Consider the following 26851-nt stretch of genomic DNA (forward strand, 5'->3'; position numbering starts at 1 on the left):
GGAAAGGAAATTCAAGTGAGAATGGGCCACCAGACGAGGTGCGAAGTTAGGCCATAGAGTACATTGAGTCGTAATGTAAATGGGAGAGCTGGCGCCATGTCCTGCTCGACGAGTTCCGAGCCCGGTGTGCGCCGAGATTCGGTCACTTTTTCGATACATGTTCGATCCAAAATGGGGGTGTGGAATACGTATTGATTCTTATCCCCTTTGTTTACATCGGATGGCCGGGTCCCCGTGTATCGAAGTCAATCGATTGTGTATCGAAAAAGTGACCCGGCGTCACACAGGTCATCACACACCCGACGTCCCACGAAATTCGGGACCTGGAAAATGCTTAAAAGTGGCCCCAGCTCTCCCACTTACATTACGACCAAAGACATTGAATCACGTAGACCGTGCGTCCGGCTCGGTTTGGTACAGGCGGAGCGACTAGGCAAGTCTCTCGGAGCCCCATGATGGGCGGGCGGGGAAGGGGAGAAAGCGTGTGTTCCAAGCACTCGAAGAGACTGCGGAGAGGCAATGGAGAATTCATTCCCACTATTAATTCCCAAATATCTCGTTTAGAGTCCATTTTTAAAGAAAATTTCCTAAAAAAAAGTTTTAGAATTTATAACTTTACAACCGAAGGAATGTTTCATTTTTCCGAACTAATCACTAACCGGGAAAAAAAGCTTCACAATTCGACAAAAATTCACTGGAATCCCTACTGCGCATGCGCAGATGTGCGCAGCTGGGACACACGAACTCATCTATGCGGGTCGGTGCCATCTGCATTCGAATTTTTAAAAGTTGTCTCGCCTTCCGTAACACAGAATGCACGGTCCACGTGATTCAATGTTTTTGATTACGACTATGTACTTTATGAGCTAAGCATTCTGATCCATCACTGAAAAAAACGTTTCCTAAATTCAAGGCGACGCCGTGTTGACCTAAGAAAATTGGATACTTGAAAAAAGTGGACAAGAAACGAAGTCTTGAATGAAGAAAACGGTATTGCCTTGGTCGACGAAAACGCGATTTCTTGAACCAAAACTCCTGTTACATTGAAGCACGAAAACGTTTCCTTCAAATTAGGAAACACCGCCGCGCGAAGAGTTTCCTAAAAGTAAGTAAGTGTTGCGTTGTTTTCAGGAAACGTTTCCTCAAAAAAAAAAAGGAAACAGTACCTGCAAGCGTTTCCTTAAAATTAGGAAACGGCCGGTCCCGCCGCGTCGCTGCCTTGAGAATCGGCTCCCCGCCTAGTGTCCCTATCCATACCCGTTGAAGCGCATACCTCTATCGTTGGTACTGCCGGGGGTGATTCCTTCACGTAGTTGACGCGCTTCGCGCTCCCTCTGGTATCCTGATGAAGAACTCCGTTTCGCCCTGGCTGAGATTTGATCCTGTAACCTTCGACATTGTCCCGGGAAGAGTGAAATTCCGACACCGTAGTCCACTCGGCCATCCTACCCTCGCGAGCGATGAGGAGTTATTTTCCTATGTTAAACCTATTCGCATCTATCTCTTTGGCTACACAGATGCCCACCTGCTACCGTTCAATAGCACTTGGGTTTATCTAGCAAATACTACCTCAATTATCATTTAAATATATTAAATATCCACATATTTCCCTTTTCTTTCTGTTTATCAGCCGGTTCTCAGATATTATTTAAAGACCGTGGGCCATCGCCGCCATAACTTAACCAACGTATTCCCCTTTCTTTTTCATTCGGAGATAGTATGATCATGGAGTAAATTATTTTTTTATTTAAGTCTGGTTAAAGGACAGATTTTCATACGTGCCTCTCAAAGGTAAATTATCACTCATTCGATTATCCAATCTGACGCCCATATCATTAAGGTTAATGCGTAAATCAAAGAGGCTCATGTGAGAACCGCTTCTGCTCATACTGAAAGTAAATATGATTTAAAATTCCAATAAAGTATAGACAAAATAATCTAAGATTATTTAATGCTGGCTATAAAATTGGCACATAAAAGATAAATGATCTTTATGGAGTTTTCAAAATGTACTCGGAATAGCGGTAAAGATGTGGTGATAAAGGCATGTATAGGTAATACTTTAATGAGTACATATCGGGCCGAGTCAAGCTTTCTGGGATTTGAAGACACTTAAAAATGTTCGAAGCTACGACCAGATTCAAAGAGTGTACTTGCAGTAAAATGTTGAAAAGCTTCACATTATTTATTTTTACCTACATTAACGGACGCACGCTTTTGTTTAGAAAATTTAAAGAAATTTTCGTCGAATCAGAAAATTCACCGAAAAATATTAAAGGAACTTTGGCTCTGATCCGTGCATTTCTAGAAAGCATTCTGACATTTTGGACTGAAAACAATATTTTTGATAAGGCACAAAAATTGCGTTTTTTCAAAACCTCCACCTTTCCGACGCGTAAATCCCTTACGAACAAGAGATAAATTGATTAAATTTAAACATACTGAATTTGTTTGGAGTGGAGTGGATCTTACGAATAACGCCATCCAAGCGCTTCGGTCGGATTTCTGTAAAGGACCGTTCAAATAATATGCAACGCTCTAACGGAGAGAAATGGTCAAGGAGAGAGTTACGCCGTTTTGTTTTTACGTGTGAAAGAATAGGGACCTACGTCGCAAAAGTGTTACGAGGGAAGAAGTGAGTGGGGTTCCAAAAATTGGAAATTTAGCGTTACGTTTTTTATGAGCGTGATGTCACTCATGGGCGTAAGGGTGCATCGAAATTTTCACGTAGGTAAGCCGTAGAGAGCATGGTGGTATACGGACGGAAGGGCTCATCATCTCAAAGTGTAGATGCGCCCTTCCGCCAAAGGAGCGACGGTATATTTGGAAGGCCCCTCTTGAGCAACTCGCCGAATACATGGTGGTGTACGGCACGTTGCATCCACCTCCTCAGTAGGCGTTTGGTAATTTTTTTGTTTCCTAATTTTAAGGAAATGGGTTTCTTCGATCAACATCACATAGATCCTTAAATTGAGGAAACAGGAAATGCTATGCCCGTTTCCTAATTTTAAGGAAACTGATCTCTTCAAACGACACTCCATGGATTCTTCAATTCAGGAAACGGCTTTGCTTCTCTCCGTTTCCTAATTCTAAGGAAACAGGGTTCTTCGATCAACACCACATGGATCCTTAAATTTAGGACACAGAAGCGATTCCCTCGTTTCCTAATTTTAAGGAAACAGTTTTCCCGTTTCAAGTATCCGTTAGTCTGTTTCAAGAAAACGTATACGTGGTTCAAGAAAGCATGGTTTTCTTAACTCAACACAATTTTGTTACCTTGGATCGAGATAACTGTTGGCTTGTTCCAAGCTAACACCGTGTTGAAATTAGGAAACTTTTTAAGGATACATGTTTCCTTAAATTTAGGATTTTTTTAAAAAATACTTAAAATTTACGTACAGTATTGAAATTTACTGAGTTATTTTTCTTTAAAGTTCACAATTTTTTTGTGGGAGGCAAAAAATATTTGCTATTCCGAGAGATTTTTTAAATAAATATAAAGAAGCAACATTTTTACATCACTGTTACCGATTGCGCAGGTTCCTATTTGCTAAATGCGATCCACATGTTTCTCAACCAAAATTTGCCATAAAATACGATTCGCGCAACGAACATTACTGAAATTGACCCCTAATCAAGATATTTAATGTTCCTACGTAGAGACAAATTTCAACACAAGAGTTAGGTTAATAGGGGAAATAAAACACAAAATAAACGTAGCCTTTGGTTGACAATTTCAAGAGAAAACTCCGGCTAGTTTTCTGAAAGAAATTCAATAAAAAACGAGTGGTGAATACCAAAGTCGCAATCTAAGGAATGCATTATCCTGGTCTCTCCATTGGTTTCTGCGCTAAATTCACCACAAATTGTAATAAAATCAACAAAAATTTGTGTTAGTTTGTGTTGCATCTCTTAAGAACACAAATATTTTTTATCAGTGCGCCCTAGTAAAAATTGGCGATAGGAGCTGCGTTTCAAAATACCATAGGAGTTTTTATAGCCGACTAAAGGAGGTTATTGAAAATCATATAGCTGGCTGTAGAAAGCGGAGCAAATCATATAGCCGGGCTATACGAAGCTATAAAAAAGTAAACGATCGGGCTATAGTTCCTATCGCCGGGCTTTACACTTTATCGCCATTGGCTATAAAAGGCTATAAGAAATTGTGTAGAAATTCGTGTGCTTTGGAAATCATTAAGTTTGATACGGAACTACCTTAATATTTACAAAACACACATTATATTTTCCTTTATTACATATTTTTTTTCATCATTTAAAATGAGAATTATCCGTACAGAGTGTGCAAACATTTCAAAATCATGAGTTGGAAAACGCTGACTCCGCAAGATTAAATATTAGAGCCTAACACAAAGCGGAGCGGCGACGCACTGGCGCCTACAAACCTAACAGGGATACTTCACGCATTGCGCAATGCGTGAAGTATCCCTGTTAGGTTTGTAGGCGCTAATGCGCGTTTCGCGCTCTCTGCCCGCCCGCCGCGCCGCAGCGTGCCACGGCGTCTGAAGCAACTATTTCGCACCAGAGGTATTGCACAGTATCATAAGAAATTGAAGGCGCTCCAACATATTAAGAATGACAGGCATCCTTCAAAAGTACGGAGCTTTCCTCGCAAAATAAATCAAGATACTAGGGCACAAAAAGAGAGCGGTAGTCCAAAAACTAACTAAGTCCTAGTATCCGTATTTAGTAACGTTTAGCATTAAATTTATCGTCTGGCTGTTGCTTAATCGCAATCGGCTATAAAATGCTATAAGAAATTGTGTAGCCGGCTATAGAAGCTATTGGAAATCTTACAGCCGGCTGTAGGTCTATAGTATTTTGGAACACAGATTCTACTGCCAATTTTTACCAGGGTGTAGACGTGCGCTTTCAAACCTCTCGCTCTGGAAAACGAAATGTTCCACGTGAGTCTGGGTCAAATCGCTACCATGACAGTCTCTGCGGTATGAAAAGTTTGCAGCCTCAATTTTGACGCTGTGACTCAGGGAAAATTGTTCACACTTTGAAGAATAAAGGGTAGGAAAGGAACACTTCGCTATGTAAAATCGTTAATATCTCAGACTAAGATTCTTGGTCAGGAGTTGATTTCATTTATATCTGATGCGGAAATCATGTTCTAAGTGAAAATCTGGCTAAGAATGTAAATGCTTAAATTCGTACCTTGTTAATGGTCCATTTGCACTGAAGAGTGGCGGTTTGCGGGCTGCGAATCGGTTCTCTAGATCACCCTGAATCGACCGGAGAGTATCGATTCGATTCAATGATCGGTTCCGAAGAAAATATTTTTTGGAAGGTCGATTTAACAGATTCGATAAACACAGCAGTTAAAGATCTGTCGAAAAAAATGTTGGTTTGCCATTTCTTATAGTTAAAACACACGTACTTTCGTTACTAAGGTATTCTCCCCCTTTCTCTGTGCTTTTAGAATTTCATAATTTTAAGGTTATTGCGCGAAAGTGTCATTTCTGTAATTTGGAAGAAAACAGATATAATTTGGAAAATCGCACGGAGAAACATGATAGAAACGATTCTTAAATTTTTCTTTTGAGATACCAAACAAAGTTTTCCGTCAAAAAATAAAATTAAAATTTTTTCGACGCAATTCGATTTGTATGAAACCTCCTAAAAAAGTTTCCACCCTAGGGCCGTTTTTTCGTGATTAGTCACATTCCAATATTGCACTGCACTCCACCGTAAGGATGAACAATTATTTTGTTTTTTTATCAACTGACGAAGGCTGAGTTTTCAGCCGAAACATTTTGGTGCCATTTGCGTGAAAAAAGCCGTGTTACGCGCTCTTTCGAATTCTGTATTATTGTACATCTTGTTACTGACTGCGAAGCATCCAACATATCTCACGGAAGAACAAATGATAAAAAAAAAATCTTAAACAATATCGCATAGTATGAATAACATACTTCCAGCTAAAATAATATTTATAATTTTATGTTCCGAATGCCTTTCTAGTCAACAAATCAAATCAACTTAAAACACAACACATAGGCTCCGTCTTCCACCGCAAAGCCCTCCCAAAACACCCAAAATTAACGTCATGGTTCAGGTCAATCTTCGGGAAATCCTTAAATTTACCCCCGCGCCCATTCGTAAACACGAATTGGCCAGACGACACCTCCTCTGGTGTAACCGTCTCCAGCGACGTGGCCATCGGACAGGCACTCAAGAACCACAATCTCGGTCGTCGCGCGTGGAGGATGTAACCCCACCAATGGGACACGCTGCAGGAGCAAGAATGATAAGGGATGCATCGGTCGACGAGCCTTTCCGCTAGGGCCACGCGCATTCGCCGGGTACGCTCATCCGGGTTATCCCCCCGGAGCTTCCGTAGCTGCCACCCGGAGGAAATTTCTGACGCGGTGTTGAAGCGGGTCAGTGTGATGGTCGCCTGGAAAGGACAGATGAATTTCTCCATTGCGGATAAATCGCCGTTGTCCAAGATGAGGACTTTGTCCAACCACGGGTGGAGGAACACGAAACCAGGTTGAAGTTCACCGGTTTCTTGAAGCTGTTCGATCCATCGGTATCCTGTTTTTAGTGAGGGTTTGACTTTGTTAATCGGTGATGCATCCCTGATTGCTACGTTCTGTGTTGCTGCGCTGAACACTCCTGTGGTTTGGTCTAGGAGCAGAGGACAGCAAATGAATAGGAAGTAAACAATGAGTGAAAATTGGCATGGATCGATGGCTGAACTTGGAGGGCGAATATTTCGATTACGGTGATTTAGGGTGTCTACTCTCATTTTATTTTTTCGATAGAAATCGACTGTTTAGGGGTTGACTCATAAAAAAAACGCGGACGCTGAGGGGTGTGTGGGGATTTCTGAGAGGCAAATTGCTCTCAATAAGCACGATGGCTTAAGTTGAATTTACGAAAGTCTCAAATTCTTTCTTGGAACACCGGAAAAATTGCTGCACTCAAATACACTACACAGTTCAGCTATCTTAATACATCGATTTTTTTATATATTTGATTTCGATTTCAGTTTTGTCTGATAAGCTAAGAGAATGAAGATGAAAGCGCAAACTTGTAAGTTGGTTTCAGGAAATTCGCATGGCCTTCTTCAGACCGTTGCGAAAATCCTTTCACATAAATGCACTGAAAAATTATGTCGTTTGTATAAGTCGATTTTAATAAACTTCATTTCAACTGTTCTAATCTAAACCACGAAGATACACCGACACGAATGCTTGTTCGTCAAAATCTAAAGCGCCGCACTTATACCGATGGACCATTTTTAGGATCCACACTCAAGAGCGCACGGTGGTTTTACATGAAATGTAAAAGTGGGTGCACTTTTTTCCTATGTCCTGAAGGACTAATGTATGTGACGATTTTCAGAATAAAAGGACTTTCCGCGTTGTTAAGTAAGGTAAAAAAAAATTTTAAAGCGTCATCGTCATTAGACTTTCATTAATTTCATTTCTCCTGAGAAGAAAAATGCTGCGACCCTGCTTGAAGTACTTGCTTTTAACGCATTTATGCAAAAAAGACTTATGTATCATTGAATTAAATCCAAAGGAATCGTATCCATAGGATTTGCGTGGTTAAATAATGTCTTTCAATTTAAAACGTATCAGTGGAGAGGCGGGAATGATCGATTATCGATACATCTCATTTGAAGCTGTGGTAAAGAATCGATTACTAAGAAGTTCGTCCCGAACATCCTGTTAATCGATCCTTTTCCATAGGTTTAAATGGCAGATAAATCGATATACCGCAATGCACGCGCGTACTGATACGTATGGGCATAGTGCATTTGAGCATAAGTACCACCATTTTTATTCGGTGCTACGATTTTTTCTGGTTTTTAAAAAAAATCACGTAGACCGCCTGTATGATAGTCCCTTTTTTTACGTGTGAATCTCGTTTTTAATGAGACATGACGTGCACTTCCATAAAGAGCGTCACAAGCAAAAGTGGTGCATTGTCATTGGCCTCGGTTTTCAATTTTTTCCTCCCAGGAAACTGTTTCATTCCAAAAAAAACATGTCACCTAAGCGCTGTATGTTACATTACCAATGGTATGACGCAGATATTCCAAAAATAGGGAAAGATGAATGTTCAATAGAACGCGCACGATAGACCGTTTCACCGGATGATTAAGTAATGGATTTACGATGTTCTTGCATCGCACGGTGCCAAATACAAGTTGGTTGGTTTTTGAGGAATGGGCCTGTTGCAAACCTCAGCTACCAACCGCACCAGCGCGGCGCTCCACCCATATAACTCTATAAGGACATTCGCTTACTTCAGAGAGATTCCTCGAAAATATAAGATAACAAAAGTGGTTTTCTTTCATCTAGAGACATTCACAAAATGTCTAGTCAAAATTTCTCTCTCGATTTGTTCAAAGTTACAAGGCTAGTGCCGGCAGACTGATTGTTCAAATTGATAGACAAATATACATAGACCAAGGAGACCAACCGAGAATGGAGCACTTTCATTGGTGGAAGCGGGTGGTTGCAATGGACAGAGGAGGTAAGTATTAGACAAACTAACAACGACAACCCGAGAGGGATCTTATTGTCAGTCCAGTATTTTCCTTTTAATCTGAAACAACCGCACCGATTCAACCAATAGGATCGTTGCTTCTCCTCCTTGTCTTCCTTATCTGTCACTTTGTCTATCGAGTTCAATAATCAGCTCGCAGTTGCTGGTAGTGCGGGGCTTAAGAATCTCGCTGTATATGATTAAAATGCCCATTTTTTTTCCAAAAGTGAGATTTTATCACCACTAAATTTTCATTTGTAAGCCGTACAGAACTATAAAAAAAAAAATCACAAAAATTAAAATTGTTGGGGATCCAGTGGCAGGAGTTTATCCCTCTTGCCCCGCTATGTAAAAAAATTACGTAGTATATCATAATTTTTTAAAAAAAAAACGAATCCACTCATAACTCTTTATTGAGATTTCAGAATTCGTCGCCTCCTAATAAGGAACGTTTTAGGGTAGACCATTAATGCATGCGTTACAATCAAATGAGGATAATCGAAATGGAATCAAGACCTTGTCTACACGGTACGTTTTTATGGGATTTATCCCTCGGTAGAATTGCGGATTTTTTGGAGTAACCGTCTTTAACTCTCACGCTCTCGCGACAGGTATGCGCGGAAAGACAGGGCCGGATTAAGGGGGTGGCCACATGGGCCGCGGCCCATGGCGGCAAATCTATAGGGGGCGACAAATTTTGCAATTTTTTTAAATGTAGGTATAAAAAAAATTCGGATTTAGAAAAAAAATTACAAACGAGAAAAGGCAACAAAATCTCTAATTTTCTGAGAGTATAGTAATTTCTACTTTTGTCGTCTTTCAGTGATACAAGAGACAGCACCTTTAATTAGTCGAGTTAAGAGAGAAACCAAACACGCAATTTGGCCTGGAACAGCGCGACTTACCTAGAGAGAAATGATGACGAGGACTTGAGATGAAAAGGAGAAGCCCTCGGCGCGGCGATCGGCATGCAAAACATATTAGCGCCTACAAGACTGCACAAATACTTCACGCATTGCATCAAACACAGTGCGGCAGTGCGGACAGCGTGAAACGGATAGCGCCTACAAGAATGCATGAATACCTCACGCATTGCGGCAAACACAGTGTGATCAGCGTGAGACGCATAGCGCCTACAAGACTGCGTGAATACTTCACGCATTGCGTCAAACACAGTGCGGTCTGCGAGGCGCGGCGGCGGAAGTTAAAATCATTAATCCACATTTATGTTTGTTCTTTCATAATTTTTTCGTTCATTTCTTATGAATGGAAGGCCTTGTCCACACAGAGATAGGTACACGAAAATTAACTTTCGCGCAAATTTCCGTAAACTTTTGCTAGTAGTGTTGACAGGGCTTTCCCAAAAGTGTGTTCAACACCAGTAAACGCGTCTTGTGCACCCCCCCCCGCTGGCACGTTCATTTGATAATTCTCATTGATGTTTCAAAACGAATGAGAAGGGGGCGGCAAATTATACTAGCGGCCGTGGGCGGCAAGTAGGTAATTCCGGCCCTGCGGAAAGAGAAATTATAAAAATTGAGTATTTAACCGGAATTGAGATAATAATTGAACACGGTTAATGACACTGGTCAACAAATTTCAACTATTTTAAATTTGCGATTTTCTCTGAAAAATGCAAATTTTCCCTAAAAATGGAACTTTTTTCAAAGAAGAAACAATTTTCCGATAAACCTTGCTCGATGGAAAAAAGTAAGGCGATTTTCAGATTCAACAGTCAAAATTACATGAGATAAGATGATATCATGGTTTTGTATGCCTATTAAAGCTTCCTATCTGTTCCTAATATCGAGGTTTTCCGGACAAGTGCTCCTTTTTTCGCCCATGTTACACCGTGTAAAAAAACTCATCCGATCGTTCCGTCACAAAGGTTGGGAAAAATTGTTTTCTCAGGTGCGAGTGAAGTCAATTCCACTTTACTTTTTGCGGCTGAAGCCGAAAAAGATCTTCGAAAAGATCATCGTATACAGAGAATCCGGAAAAAGGATTTTTCTCTCGGAAAACCTCGATTGTTATGGAAACTTCCAATTTTTGCGAGGAAAATCGATCTGGACTAGCAAAACGGATGTCATTTTCGAAATAAGCCCTAAAAATATGGCTGGAATCAGATAATACATTGCAGGGAAATCGCAGAACAGTGATGAAAAAGAGCCACGATCAAAGAAGTTTTTGTCGGCACAGGCTGGTGACGACTTAGGCTTTTTGAAATTTTGAGGTTTCATCACACTATTCTGAATTCAGCTCCAAAAAAAATTATCACTCCAAAGAATTGTCGCGGTTTTCTTCCACTCCTCTGAGCGTGAAAAAAGACAATACATTTGTGCATGTGCTTCTGATTCCAATGGTGTTTCGTGATTTGCGTCGAATCGATGAATAGGTCATTTAAACCAAGAGAAAAGTATCGATTGTCAGAGTATACCTTGAGAATCGATTCTGTAGAATGGCTTCAAATGAGAAAATACCGATAGTCGAACGATTTTCACTTTTCCACTGATTGTCATGCTTTGCGATGAATCGATTGATCTGCCATTTAAACCCATGAAAAAACTCGACTGTCGAATTAAAGATTAATCTGAAAGGAACACCTTAATGATCGATTCTTCATCATTCTTCCGCGCACGCATACAATTGTAAGCAAAGAAAAAACGAGATGAATTTGATCTCACGTAATTTGTGTGAGAAACACAGAGAAAAGTCTGGGGGTGACCGAATTGTGAATTTTTATAAATCCCCCTCCCCCTCACAAAAGATGAAAAGCGATTCAGCGTTCAACTGTCTTAAAATCCAGTGGAGTAGGGGATTGTATGAAACCAGGTGATCTCCTCCATGAGTAGGACTTGAAAACTGGGTTTTAAGATGTGTCAAATCGATCAGAAAAAAATAGAGCAAATTTTTGATGAAATTAAGTAGATTTGTGGAATACATAACAGCCAATGTCATCTCTGGAAAGACTAGCAACCTGTGGGCCGCTTTTAAAATTGATAGACACAGCGATAGACATAAAACACAGAGGCATAATAGGGCGATCATATTGGTTGAAGCAGGTGGCTACGATAGATAAAGGAGGTAGGTAATGGACCCACGGGAGGAGGGGAGACCCGATAGGACCGGAGGACCCGTCCTTAGTCTATAGGAACCACCAATTTCAACCAATCGGATCGCTCGATACCTATACTCCCTATGTCTTCTTTGTCTATAGCTTCATCTATCAATTTAAAAAATCAGCCCGCAAAGGACAGTTCTTACACGATGGATCAGAACGGTCTCCTTGATCAAAAGTGGAGGAACTAGACTACACTCAAAATACATAGAATTTTTCATAGTAAAGGTCAGGACAAAAAAAAATCACTTTAAATTTGGACTCACCAGTTTTAAACAAGACAACTTTCGCGATCAACTTTCATCTCAAATCAAAATTTTACACTGAATCCCACTAAGTGTCACGCAGATTTTATTGGTATGGATGTCTAGGGGTTACCACGAGTCACCGGACTATTCGCGGAACAGTCACATCCATCATCTCGTAGGATAGACGCACGTACATTAAAAAAAAAATTGAAAAAAGGAAAAACTTGAGCTGAAAATAGCACAACGTCATGAAACTTGACGAAGACTGTGATTGAAAGCGTCCGTAAAAATTGATCGGGGATGGAAATCGTCCTTCAAAATTTGAGGTTTTGACTGTTTTTGCCGTGAGTGCTTGTCGATATTTGCGTTTCAGTAGGTCAGCTCTCCGGAAATGCGTAGTTTAATGATGTTTGAGGTGAGTTGTGTTTCTGTTCTCGTACGTGGTTATCACAAAAAACGAATTAACTGAACGCGCAGCACAAAATACCAATATATTAAGCGCTCAGCGCCGATAGGCGGCGCTTTTTGATTTCGACCTGCCACTAGAGCTCTAGTATACTAGTGCGCTCAAGCGATCAAATGGCGCACCAACTCATCGATGCACGAAACGCCATTTTTACTTTTTTTTTTTTTGATTACCTCATTATGCCTCTGTGAATACGATTAAATGCAAATTAGCGTGAAAATAAATAACAGTCCTAAAACTCTCTTTGCTATGCGGTTATAGTTATCCTATAATTACTTCTGAAAGTTCAAGATTCGCGTTCTGTTTTCCGAAAACTTTTCCACCGGTGATAACCTTATTCGGAGACCTTAGTAGAATTCGCCTACATCTAGGTTATGTGTCTTTGACCTAGGTACTGGAGAGTATTGCCATCCTTTTGCCCTTCTCTGATTGGTTCATGAGTTTTGGCGTCTTTGGCCCTCTTCTGGCTTAATAAGATCAATGTTCATTTTCTGTAGGTACATAGCCGCGATTCAGATTCAGATGACACTACTCTCCCGTATTTGCTTCTCTCTCGCGTCTCGCTTACTCCTTTGTGTTTTCATATTTCGTCCATCTCCCTCCATCCATAATTAATTCCATAATCCATCCGCCTCGTTTAAGATTGTGTTGTGAAATTTAAGATTGTGAAATTGTCTGAAATTTGAAGCATAATATTTGGAATTATTCAACGTATGTCGTGTCTTGTCTTCAGACTCGTTCTGCCCACCTCGTGAAGTTTGTGAAAGTTTCTGAAGTATAATGCTGTGAAATTATTTGACCAATTATCATGCTACCTCAGAGACTGTTTTAGTGTTTTTGGGTTAATTAAAGTATGTCAGGTAGGAGATCTGCCATTTGCGATACATGCAAAATGCTTCATTATACTAGTGTACTACAGTTGTTCTCAAGCACCAATTACAACACGGTTTGCATTTTTATGCTGAATAGCATAGATAAACGACTGGAGCATTTTGCGCAGCTCAAGCGCAGGGATTTGTACCTTCGTAATTGTCACCACCTCATCGCTGCAAATTATGAAAAGGACCGCTCGAGTGTATCCTTGATCATAGAATATCTGTTATTCTCAAAGCGATGTCGTCATCACATCCCTGTCAGTTCACAACTTCTAATTATTGAGTTTAACTAGGTGTCAAAAAATCTGAGATATCTGAAGTAGCAGAAAATTGTGTACTTTCAAAGTCTAAGATTTTTTGCGGCACCGACAGTTTCATAAATCTTCCTTATAACACTCTACTCTGAAACCGCTACATTCTACCTCTCACATTGCTCCATAACAAAGGTATGTGTTAGCCTCTTATTTGTACTAAAAATTCTAGGTTTCATGACTCATTTACTCATTCACTCTCTGGTGAATTTGGTTCCGTCAGATTCATTGCAAGACACCTTATGTGTTATCTCCGCAGACCTAACACAGGCATTTGAACGCTCAATGAGAGCAAAATTTCAACTGGCCTGTTGTCTACTTTTCAGTAAAGAAGGTAAATAACCTTCCTTAAGGACTCGCTTTGAGACGATAAAACAAGGTTTCTCCATTACTTACCGTAAGACGATAATAAGTGTTCCACCAGACTGTGTAGGAGATGAGGTTGAAAGTTACATCACCTCCATGTGTGAGGAAGTTTTCTTTCCTACAACCTGATTTTATGACTTACAATAACAAAAGATACTGCTTTCGCCTGGCATTTTTTCATGCGTCGCATCGTCTAATAAACGGGGACCTACATTTACTTGATTCCATGAATAGGTAAAATGGCTCAGAGAGAATTTCGTCGAATGATCACTACGGCCATCTCTCATCCAGTTGGAGAACTTTTACTTACCTTTGATTAAAAAATTCATGAACCATAGAGTTTTTGGAAATTGAGTACACAATATTATTGTGAAAGATTTTTGAGGTTGAGTCTTTGTTTACATTCTCAAAGTATCAAAAGTTCTACAGTTTCATCGTGTTTCCTCCTAACTTTATCAGCTTATGAGCAATGGCTCCTAATTTACTCAACTCCTCAGCAGGCCAAAACTCTATACCTCTACAGATACATATGAGAATCATGCGTTTCAACGAAACCTACGAGTCCTGCTTATCATCACTCAGGAACCACCGATCTTTTCTGCAGGTGTCATGGACCATTCATGACAAATACTGTTGCAACAACCGTTATCCTAGGTACATATCTATGCATAGTAATTCTAGTGATCAGCTCCATACTCACAATGTAATTTCTGTAAAATACAGTTGGACGGTGGAATTACCAGACCCCGTATCTCGGTTTGCGACGTTGTAGACTTCCTTTCATACTTTCTTCTTTACACGGAAAACCAACCAACATCAATTTATAAAAACTTCTGCAATTTTTCTTCTCTGTGCAAAGAAAACTCTGTGAAAACCAAGGAGGAAAAATGATTTGTTCTCTGTCAAAAGAATAAAATGGGAGCGGAGATTTTTAAGCACCGCAAACGAGATACATGGTCTGCTAGTTTCACTGTTGACTTGTTACGATATACCTATACCTACAATATCCCTACAGATTACATTGAAGATATTACTGTCCCTGTAACAGTGACTGATTCGAATGTTATCACAGTAGAGGGTTTCAGATATTTGGGCCAGTATGGTTTATTAATTACACAGAACGTAAGTTACCTTTATAAATTAAGGCGTAGAGGCAACTTCTGCCTTTGGTTGGCCAGAAATTTCTGTAAACGCATTTAAATTCCTAAAATTTATGAGAAATTCCGAATCTACTAAATGAAAGCAAGGATTTTCAGGAGAACATGATTAACAATTTGCCGTCAGAAGGAAAACTGCGGAAGGAAAGTGGGAAAGATTTTTCACTAAGGCTCAACATAATATGAGGAGGAAAAAATGAATGTAATTTCCGTTTACCCTGGTTATAATTCTGGTATTGTAAGAATTCTCTTTCTCTATTTACGTAATTACGTAGTAGATTATTGTATTGTATGAAATCCTGTTATCACGAAGACAGCAAGGTACACTCTACTACAGGTATGGACAAATGGAATTTTAGAAAGTCGTCAAAACGCGTAGATTTGACAGCATCGAGAGTACGACTGCGAATGGCATGTGCGGCAAATGGACGGTACGACTTCATACGTCACTCGATCGCCGATTTTCTCAGCGCTGCCACTTCGGCATCCCGTTTGTCCATACCTGTAGTAGAGTGTACCTTGCGAAGACAGAGTATCATAGAGCATAAACAATAAACATAGGAAAGGTTGTGTCTGATCATGAGTCATTAGAAGGTTTTAGCGTAGTGTGCTGCAACCTAGCGGACACATGGTGCCTTCGATTCGCGAAAAGTTACCTTCAGTACTCACAATCAGTTGCAGTTGATTGATTTCGTTTATTGTCTCATCATTTACCTATTAATATTTATATTTCGTTCATTTATTTACCTATAATATTTTTTACGTGTCCAATTAGGGCATCATTTAAAACAATTAATTTGGCCTCGTTAAGTGATACGTTCATATTTGATACATTTTCTTCAAATGATCTAGAAAAGTTATTTTTTTGGAGCCGTAATAGTTTTCTCTGTTTTTATGAGAAATCGAGGATTTTTTTATGTATTAATATTTCGGTACTTAAGTAATGGATCATTATTTTTCTTATGGATCTTGGATTTTTTTTCGGGGGGGGGGGGGGAGGAAGCACAATTTTAGATGTTTTAATTATTGAAAATTTTAACATACTCAGTTAATAGGTAGTAAATTAAATCTGGGACTCATTAAAATTGCGCTCACCGCTGAGCGCTTCTCTAATACTCACGTATTAGAGCTTTCCCGCTTGTTTTTTACTTTATCTCACACTTTGAGAATTTCGAAACAGTAACTTCGGAATGGAGGATTTGCAGGTATCTGAAATTGGATGAATTTCGCGTTCAAGTTGAAACTACTGAGCGAACTGCATGCGATGGCACCCTTGGTTCAAGAATCGAACAATTATTGGAAGAGAAATGACAAAACGATCTAATGTACTAAAACACGTGTGCCTAGACGGGCAATGCTGCCAGATAACGTTACTAGGTGGTGCACTTTCTCATTTTTAATTATTTTTTTTTTTTTTTATACTATTCCCTACATCAGAAAAAAATAATGGAAAGCATTGCGAAATCCAATTTTTGGGCACTCTCAAGAGCACGTGTTTTGAGGCTTTTAGTGTCTACCTTCACGAGCTCTCTCCAAATTCAGATACTTATTTTTTGTAGGTTACATAAAGCAATAGGTTTGTTGTACGCAAGAGGTACACCCAAATAAATATACTTTTCATGGGTTGAATCACACGAAAAACAATTTGGGCACGTTGAGTCTGAAATTCAGTTTGCAACACGCTTTTCCAAGTTTTCCGCGTCTGCGGGCAGTTTTTTTCAGTCATCATCGACCAGATTTGCACGCGTAGAGGAGTAAGAAAAATTAATATGAGTAAACAGACGATTTCACTAGCTTTATCTATTGTGTGATTTCAATAAATTTCAAGCGTTTGTTTCCTTTTCTTCTTCATTTTGCAGAAATAAGAGCTTCGAATCAACTGAAATCTTACGGAAGGAGAGATTATAACAGTTTGCGAGGTTGGTTGTTTACTCAGGTTGTCTCCCTCCGGACAAACCTGACTGCCGGCCACCAAGAAAAACTGCCCGCTTAGCGGTAAACTAGAAAAAGCGTGTTACAAACTACGCAGATTGCGCGCTAGGGAATGGATTTCAGACTTTTTTATGTGCCCAACATGATTTTAGGGCAAATTTACTGTGAGAAAGTGTGTTAAGTTGGCTGTATCTCTTGCATGCAAGAGCCCCTTATACATTTGGAGATGACTGAAATTCGTTTCTTTTTGTCAAGTTTTTAGGCAAAATGCTTAAAAATGAAAAGGGCAAGAGGTTTCGACTTTTTTGGCAATATTTTCATAGATTTACATCTTTAGCCATGTGATATTCCTGGTCATTTTTAAATTTCTTCATCTTTGACTGTTGATGTAAAATTTAAGTAAACCAATTTAAAGAACCGTAAATGCAACCACGACTGTAAGCCGTAAATTAGCTGGTAGTAAGTGAGTTATTTGAAATTACACTAAATATAAAATACTATATGTTTATTTTGAAAATCTTGTTAATCTTTTTTAATGTTTATATGGCCAAAAAAATCCAAATTTTTCCGTATGAAAAAAATACTCCAAAATATTTAGAATTTTTTTTTGTATTTAAATATTCCTTTTACTTATAAAAGATCCAGGTGCACTTCAGAATAGCACATTCGCAAGTACTCACTGTGGAAATATCATAAAAGAAAGTTCTATAAAGTTATATGGACATAGCTCTGAATTAGAGACGTGCTGGAAATATGGGGTGTGCTGTGTGCTCTAGAGAGCTGCATAAGAAACAATGTAAAAGTAGATTGGATTCCTTTCGCGGAAATGAAAAAGTGGGATTTTACATTAAATCAACCCGAACTGACGCCAGAATATGCGGCACTCAAGAACCGTGGGCATATGCTAATTAATAGCGTTGTAAACAGGGCTCTTGAGTTTAAAAGCCACGACGTCGATCTCCCCGTGCCGATCGTCGCCGCTGACGTCACTGGCGCTTCATAATTCCCATCCATTCTTACGGCCCTCAACTAACGAGCATACACTCCTTCATTCCAACCCGTCTCTGGTTCCTTTTAGCAGAAACACGTCCATGTAAAAGCTCTTCAGTTCCCGTTGGCGCTTACTGATCGCTCCTTCATCTGCAGAGAGGGACCGACAGCATCGGCTAGGGTCTTTGACAAGGACCTTGCTCGGTCGACGGTCCTCGAAAGCGACCTCGATGAGGACTTCGATGACGACCTTAAGTTCGACCTTGACGAGACTCTGGACAGTCGCTTCGGGAGGGTAGCTCGGCGGGCCATGCTGGGTCCGAAACACTCGAAATAAACTCCGTCGGATTCGAGTTGGACCGGGAAATCGTGGTGGAGTCCGTAGCCATCGGAGAGCTCGAATTCCCCGGACTTGATTTGCTCGACGGTGAAGTCGTCCCAACTCTTTGCGAGAGGGCAGTGCCTCGGCCACCAGGGGAGGGGTCGCTTTCCGTAGAGGATGTAGTTCCACCAGTGCCCCAGGTTGCAGAGGAAGGGTTCGTAGGGCAGGTCGCGATCCACCAGCATCGTCGCCAGCGCGATCCGCTTCTGACGGACTTCCTCGGTGATCGACTCCTTGACCGCCTTCAGTTGCCAGCCCTTCTCCATGGTGTCGGAGACGCAGTAGCGGGTCAGCCGGAGAGCCTAAGCAAAAACGTGGATGTTGACCGGAGCAGTGGCGTGGCGTGAATTGCGATGTATCGATTGTTATGCTATTTAATCTTATGGTAAAGAATCGATTATTGAGGTGTTCGCTGCGAACACCCTGTTTATCAATCCTTTTCCATAGGTTAAAATGGCATAACAATCGATATATCGCAAAGCACGCCACGCCACTGGACCGGAGACAAAGAGAGACCCTCTACTCTGCCGTGCTAAGGGAGAACGCCGTATGAGCCTTCAGACGTTGCCAAATTTCCTTTGACAAATCCAAATTTTCGGGAAAATTTGTGGATCTTTTTCTTCCGACTATTCACAGAATTTTGTCTGGAATATGATTTAATATTTGTGAAAATTTTAAAGGAAAAATTCGTTAATTTCCTCTAGTATAGATATTTTCTGGGACGAAATTTGCCGATGTCTGGAGGCTCATACGGCATCCTTCCTTAGCACGGCATCACTGACCTCTTGGCGACAGATGGACGTTTTAACTTTCGGAGATTTTCATAAGAAACTTTCATAAGACAAATTATAAGGGAGCAACAATCATCACCCTTTTTTTTGGATATTAACCTGACCTGCTACTAGGTGGATGATAAGCTCCGGGTGATATCATGAACCGCACACGTCTACCAAACTTCGGTTTGTTAGCAAAACGTAATACTCAACACGTTGTTGAACATCCATCAAGTAGGCAGGTCAACAATTGAGTGTTAAAGTTCTGAAAGTGAGAGTGTCCACCATTGCCAAGATTGCCAAGAAGGTCTTTATTGGTCCATGATGTCGACAATGGACTGTATTCACATTCGTTCCTTAGACAGCTCCTTTCCTCAAGAGGCTCTAATTGGTTTATATTGCGACTGAGAGAGGTGTAAGGGAGCCTTCAAAATATGCGTAAGGAAAAGGGCAATTTTCGCCGATCTCGGTAAAATTCAGAAGTACAACTTTGTAATTGGATACTTACAAGGGATTACAATGATTTTCCACTGCTAAAAGTACAAAATACGGAGGGTAAATTTCTATATTTTTGACAAACTGTAGGGTAGGCGAATCTATTCATTAAATTCACAAAACTTACATTATATTTTCTTTCATGTCTCGTATTTTTGTGGTGGTAAATCAATAATTTAATCCCCTCCAGGACCCATTTTTAAAATACTGCTGAATTGTACTCTAGGTTTGCGAAAATGGACGTATTTCTGTCAAACGGAATTATGTGCATTAAGACATGAGCCCTGAAACCCATAAAAATATATTCATTACAGGGCTCACGTCATAATGCACATAGTTCCGTTTGGAAGAAAAACGTCCAAATTTTGCTTTTTATGATGCTACGGTAAGGATCTTCTTGAACCACAATGTAAACTTTGTAAGCCTCTCAACCACCCCCGATGTAATACCCTCCCGGGGGTTTTATTAAGTTAAGTTTCTCTATAAGCACTGTTACCTATATGTATCTTTTATACAATGGAGAATTTTATGTTTGAAATTTAACTGCTAGGAAAACTGAGCACGAGGATATCCTTAGTTTCTCAATTGAAAAATTATTGGAGGGAATATGACGAAATAACCGAATCTGGCAAATTACATGTATTCAAAAGGAGATGCCACGAGCCGGCACATTTTCTCCCTTTTAAATCCATTTGCCTCCAATTACCCATATCAGGAAAAAAAAAATTGAAAAATACTGCGAACTCAGCTCATTAAGCACTCTCAGATGAGGTGATAAAATTTGTGTGTGCAAATTTTCCATCATGTCAAAATGTAAACCTTAATTACTGAATAAACAAATATAAAAAACCTCTCAAGTAAGAATCTCTGTTCATCAAATTTGGAATGAAATTCTGTGCCTGAGTCTATAAGTGGCCTAAAAACCCGGAGTGCTATATATGAATGCGGAGCGGAATATTTTCTCCTCGCCGGGTAACTTAATATAACAGGGCGGAATCTACTTTTTCTGGGCAGTACCATACGCTTTTATGGTGCTATTTCACCTCGCATTCATATCACTCAGGGTTCTTGAGCGATATACAGCTTTTATGGTGCTATTTCACCTCGCATTCATATCACTCGGGGGTTTTAAGCGATATATAGCTTTTATGGTGCTATTTCACCTCGCATTCATATCACTCGGGGTTTTGGGCGGTATAAAGAATCCGGCACCGAATTTCACTACGAACATCGTTACAGGATGAACACCAAGTCCTGGCTATGAGGATGGGATCGAATGTCCCGAAACGCGTCCCACCTCTTAAAAAAAATTCCGCAAGTGAGTCAGTTTTTCTCCAAAAAATTGTATTGGTTTAAAAAAAAACTTCACTCTTCAATTTTTAACAATGAAGCTGTTTCAGGAACGACTGAAAATACGGAGTCGCCGTACTAAAAATCGATACTAGCAATGTGCAAAATGCGTATACAGCATTCCTAAGAAAGGGAAAGCGATTCCTAAAGAATAAAAACACACCTGATGACACTGAATGTACCATATTATTTGTCGCACACAGCTACACCTGATGCAGGTGCATGATGCAGGTGATGACAGCACACTGCACACCCTGATGAGCAGATTGTGAGCGAAATAGCCTACGTCACGGTACATCGTATTCTCGGAATTCCGCATTGAATAAAAAAAAAGTAACATAATCTCATTTTTATTTATAGATTCTCCGCGCAATTGTGTTAACGTTTCAGAATGCCTGCCGTGTTACCGAGGAGAACCGTAAAGTGGAAAAATGTAGTTTTTAACAAAAGGGCCCAGTTGCGTCAGAGCGGAAAATTTCATTCGAAGAAACCTCCGCTCTTTTTCAAATTACCACAAATCATCTGAAAGTCACAGAAATCGTTTGGATGATTAAGAATCGCCGAGTTTTATTTTCACAGGACCTTTTTCATTTTTATGTTAGGCTATGTTCAGACAAGACAACTAGCAATAAGTGATATCTCTCGCATGCTTTCATGCTTGCATTCTGGACACAACCGTTCAATTTCAAGGCTAGAAATGAGCAGAAAAGGGCGCCATTTTATTCAGTAAGCAAACTTCTCTGGCCGAATAATACCCTTTACAACTGCTTAGTCTGGAACAACGTCAATTTTTGCACACGTGCGGCTTTTACAACACATATCGACGGTGAAACTATCAAACCACGTATCTCGGTTTGCGACGTTGCAGACTTCCTGTCATACTTTATTTTTTAAATGAAAAACTACTCAACATCCAGTCTTGAAAATTTCTGTGATTTTTCCTCTTTGTGCGGAGAAAATTCCGTGAAAATTTCAAGGAATGATATTGATTTGGTCTGCTTCAAAAAAAATAAAATGTGAGCGTAGATTTTTAAACACCGCAAACGAGATACGTGGTTTGGTAGTTTCACCGTCGATATGTGTCGTTTTATACAAATAAGACGAAGTTTGCACTTTTAGCTGCATTGGTGGTTTCATCTAAATTAGATCGAAGCGAAGCGATCCATAGCGAATTTTGAAGGAATATCAATTTCGAGGATTTGAGCCTCACGGCTCTTTTCGACAACACGGTAGGTTCCACTATAAAAAATCGTCGAACGCACCTGTGAGCTCATATTTTGATTATGAGCTCTGAGGAATATGCAGCTCAGTATCACTAAAAAAAGAACAAAAAAAAAAAAAAAAAAAAAAAAAAAAAAAAAAAAAAAAAAAATGTCAGGTGTACCCGCTGGTGAAAAAACCGAGAACACAACATTGAATTCCAATAACACAGTATTTACTAGAAGTGTGTCTATTCCCCGTCGGAGGGAGTCTAATTGAAGCCAGCATGTTTTTCAGTGAACACACAGTGTTAAAGGAATGCAAGATTGTGTTCCGTTAATCCACTAGCAACTAGTAGCGTGCTTTGCGATATATCGATTGACCTGCCATTTGAAATTATGGAAAAGGATCGATAAATAGAGTGTTTGAAACGAACACCTTCATAATCGATCTTTCACCATAGCTGCAAACGGGGAAATATCGATATATCGTAAAACACGCAACGCCACTGCTGGCAACTGCCAGGAACACTGAGCTTCATGTTCCTTTAGACTATAGACCGAAACGAACACACCAGTGCGCTGAGGTATGTGCTTTGCAGTGAAACGTGGAAACATTAAAACCGTTGCGCTGCAAGCTCCTGCCAAAAAATTAAGAATTTATGTTTTTTAACCAATCCGAATTCCAAAAATTCAGCACTTTTATGACGTAGACTCATGAATGTGTGGCTTTTCTCGGCGAAAAAGATTAATTCAGTGCCAGTTGTGGATTTTTTAGGAGTGCAGTTTTTTAAAAGTTAGGTTTAATTTAGGTCGAGGAATGGAAATTCGAATTTTTGGCGTAAAACACCTGCTAGTATTTTGAGTGAAAAATTGCGCGCATTTTATAACAGACATTTTTGGTGTCGGGGGATCGTCCATTCATGGCGTTCGTCATAGATAGTACTACTTCGTTCGTCTACTATCTCGGAATACACTAGAAATACAGCTTTACACCGGGCGGTAAGAGGGGACTTTAACGTCATGTCAGTTCGCCTTCAATTTTTAGTGTAGGCAGAGTGAGTTCTCATAAGGTCGAATAGTGGTATGACTACAAATGTAGCGTTCATTCAGAAGACAAAAGAAGTATCTACGGTGAGAGCATACTATCCCTGCCATCCTCAAGGATTATTTCCCCACTACCTTCAAAGATGAGGAATGTAGACAGTTTTTCCGCTTTCCTGAAAAATCGCGTTTTCCGAGTTACATGGTTGCGGATTTCCACCATTGATATCCTATCACCCAATGCGATGTGGAGAGGTGATTCTAACGCATCGGCAGTTCGCCTTCAATTTTTGATGCAAGCAACACGAGCCCTCACGTGGTCAATTAGTGGTATCATCGTTAAATGACAGGGGTTTCTCATATAGATTATCACCAGACAGAAAATTGTGCCTTTGATACCATACCAGTTCGCCTTCAATTTTTTGTGTAGGCAACGTGAGTTCCCATGTGGTCGAATAGTCGTATCACGATAAATGTTACGTTTAATCGGAAGACACACATACGTGACGTAGACAAGGTATGAAGTTAAGGATTCTAATACATGTTTCTTAACCAAAATTTCACGTAAAACACGATTCGCGATTCGCGCGACGAAAATTACTGAAATCAACTCCTAACCAAGATATTTCATGTTTCTTGACGCGTGGATTCAAGCCTCCAGCTCATGAAAACGCAATGGTCAATGGTGAGTCAAATCGCACACTAAACGTTACCGTGGTAGTCTTTGCGAAACAAAAATAGGGCAACCTCAATCTTGACGCTTTGACTCAGCCACATCAAATTGTTTACAATTTGAGCAATAAAGGTTAGGAAAGGAACAATGCTCGATTGAGAAAACCTGCCAAAACCGTTGTAAGGCACGATTTAGCTCACGTAGAGTATTGTGTTTCTTGTGACAGGACAATTCGAATTTCCCGTAACCAATGTAAAATAAAAACGTTGATAGCTCAGTTAGGAGTTGATTTCAGTAATTTTCGATGAGGGAATCGTGTTTTACGTAAAAGTTTGGTCAAAACACATGTATGAGAACGCATGTATTACAAGATAGATTACAGTTTACGATAAGGAGCCCTATTTCTGGTCCATTTTAGAAACAACATACATGCTATTGGTTTCCCTATGCAGATATGTGCTTTCATAGAATAGCCAAAGATAGTGGCTCCTTATTGAAAATTGTAATCCAAATTATGAGTGCCCACCCACTCCCTGGAGTGTTACGTAATTTACGGACACCCCCTCTCGGGTTTAATCATTTTGAATTGATTATCGTTCACGTACCTTCTGGAGGGGACGGACTTTGTATTCCAGGCTAACCATCAGCTCATTTTCTATCATGAGGACTTCGGAGAGGACCGGATGTTTAAAGACATTCCCTGGTGTTAGATCGAGTGTTCGGGAAGCGTCCAACCATGAGTAACCTCGGTGTAATTTTGGAGATTTTGGAACAGTCTTGCCGCAGTTAGGGAAAGTGCAGAGCGTATCAGTATTTTTGATGCAGAATACTATCATGAGACCATAAAACACTGAAAAAAGTGATTTCAATGAATGAAAAACTGGATGAAAGTATAACCGTTCCTCTTACACTGAAAAAAATGATGAAATTTCCACTTTTGTTTCTTTCTTGAAGGATGACAACACTTCCTCTACCCTAGGGAGCGAGAAAGTAAAAATGGTTATGAGGTGAGAGTCCATACTGCTCGGAAAATCTAAGGTATGAACTGCTCGTACATAGGGTCTGGCTCTTATGACTAGAGCAGAGATGTGCAGTAAACATCAGAGGCGTGGCGTGAATTGCGATATATCGATTGTTATGCCATTTGAACCTATGGTAAAGAATCGATTGTTAAGGTGTTCGCTGCGAACACCCTGTTTATCGATCCTTTTCCATGAGTTTAAATGGCATAACAACCGATATATCGCAAAGCACGCCACGCCACTGGTAAACATGTCGTGTATGGAAACGCAGGTGTATGAACTTACTGTTCATACGGTATGGACGCTGGGTCCATACGGCATGGTCTCACAGTCCATACTCTTCGTATGTTATATTTGTCCCTACTACAATGGACTCTACCTCTATTCTTAAGTCGGCATCAATTTTTTGTAGTCTGTATGTGGCCCCAACCTATACTGTTTGAAGTTTGAGTGCAAACATTTTTTCAATGTAGAGGTTCTAGTTCCAGGTCCCATCTAATTTTCTTGTCGCATCCAGGGTCGGACTGGCTCGGATCTGAGGGCGTAGACCCTTGGCTGGTTAAAAGGGCGTGATGTGATATTTCCTGGTAGGGCATTCCCTACGTGGAGAGGGGTTCAGAAAATTTTGGCAAAGCAGCACAAGTTTACGCTATTTTCCGGTTCAAAGTTTATTAATCGTGCAGAGTGAAAATTGCAAAATTGGACTAATTGAAGTTACCGACAGACTTCTGAAACTAAAGAAAAATTAAAAATTGAAGCGACTAGACGCATCAAAGCACCAATATTTCCAAAAGAACCGAGCCAATGCTGCGGTCTACACGAGATTAAGATGTGGTCTGCAAATCCATCCTTAAAAAAATCAGACAAGAACCCGAAAAAGAAGAAAGAACGAGTATCAACACAGCCGAAGACAAGAAAGACATATTTGAGCCTTTTTCAAACTTTTCTCCCGAATCCGAGTGACACTTCATTAACAGCATATAGCAGAGCATTGAGAGCTCACGCTTCGCGCCATCGCGCCTTCAATTTTCCGGATGCAGCACGGACATCCATCAAGTACAAATAGTTGTATCTCTGCGCCGTCGTCAACGCGCATCCTTTCCCTCGCCTTATTTCCTCAGTGTATATTTTTGCGTTTTTCCTATTCGTAATGGTGCTTCAAACTAATACAAAGAGTAGAGCATTGCGAGTTCACGACTCACGCCATCGCGTATCACATTTTTCATACGCAATGTGGACATCTATCTAATACGACACCCACCACGGTTGTGGACATCCACCATAGTTACATCGCGTTTTCACTTTGGATGTCTCTTATTTTTGAATCTTGCGATAAATTAAGGTTAAGTTTGCCCGAGATATAGTATGGTATGTCCGAATCAATAGTCATTTTGAGAACGAAGAAATATGGTTGAAGATCTCTCAAGAGGTCTATAAAGGGCGCGTATGTCTAAAAATTGAACCGACCATCGCTTCGAAGGGAGTTACACATAGCGAATGAAGGAGGAGGATGATAAAGCGCCGCACGTCAACAAAAAGGTGAAAATTTCACAGAAAAGTGTTCACGCTGCAGAAAATAGTTCTTGGACCTCTGTTCACCACTATCGTGCGTAAAAGCACCTTTCTTTACGTCTAACTCTCTCTTTTTCCGTTCATTTAAGACATTTTCCGCCAAGGGGCGTATCTGCCAATGGCAGATTGACCTTACGGCCAGTCCGAGCTTGTCATAATCACTATGTTTTTATGGTAAAAATCATTTCGGTCCCAGTAACTTAAGCATCATGGTAACTATGAATGAAAAATTGTGTAGGGCCTGGAATCCTATGACCTAAGAGCATTATGCAGCTACGACTGAAATTCGTATTTTTAGACTTGTATGCGAGTTGCAGAAAAACTCTAAAAACCCACTGTAACTACCTAA

The 26851-nt window shown here is 40.2% G+C and overlaps 2 protein-coding genes across 2 annotated transcripts in view; one reads left to right on the plus strand and one right to left on the minus strand.

Annotated features, from left to right (window-relative positions):
• Window positions 1–26851, plus strand: part of LOC109034903 (uncharacterized) — a 320455-nt gene that overhangs the window by 130762 nt on the left and 162842 nt on the right. The window lies entirely within an intron of this gene.
• Window positions 17691–24969, minus strand: LOC140224915 (uncharacterized). Its single transcript, XM_072302029.1, has 2 exons — window positions 24514–24969; window positions 17691–18676 (listed from the first exon to the last, which is right to left on the minus strand). Exons 1-2 carry the CDS (start codon window positions 24742–24744, stop codon window positions 18107–18109), a joined length of 801 nt encoding a protein of 266 aa, XP_072158130.1. The 5' UTR covers window positions 24745–24969; the 3' UTR covers window positions 17691–18106.

The sequence above is a fragment of the Bemisia tabaci genome, chromosome 6 (genome assembly GCF_918797505.1).
Source record: "Bemisia tabaci chromosome 6, PGI_BMITA_v3".
Taxonomy (NCBI): domain Eukaryota; kingdom Metazoa; phylum Arthropoda; class Insecta; order Hemiptera; family Aleyrodidae; genus Bemisia; species Bemisia tabaci.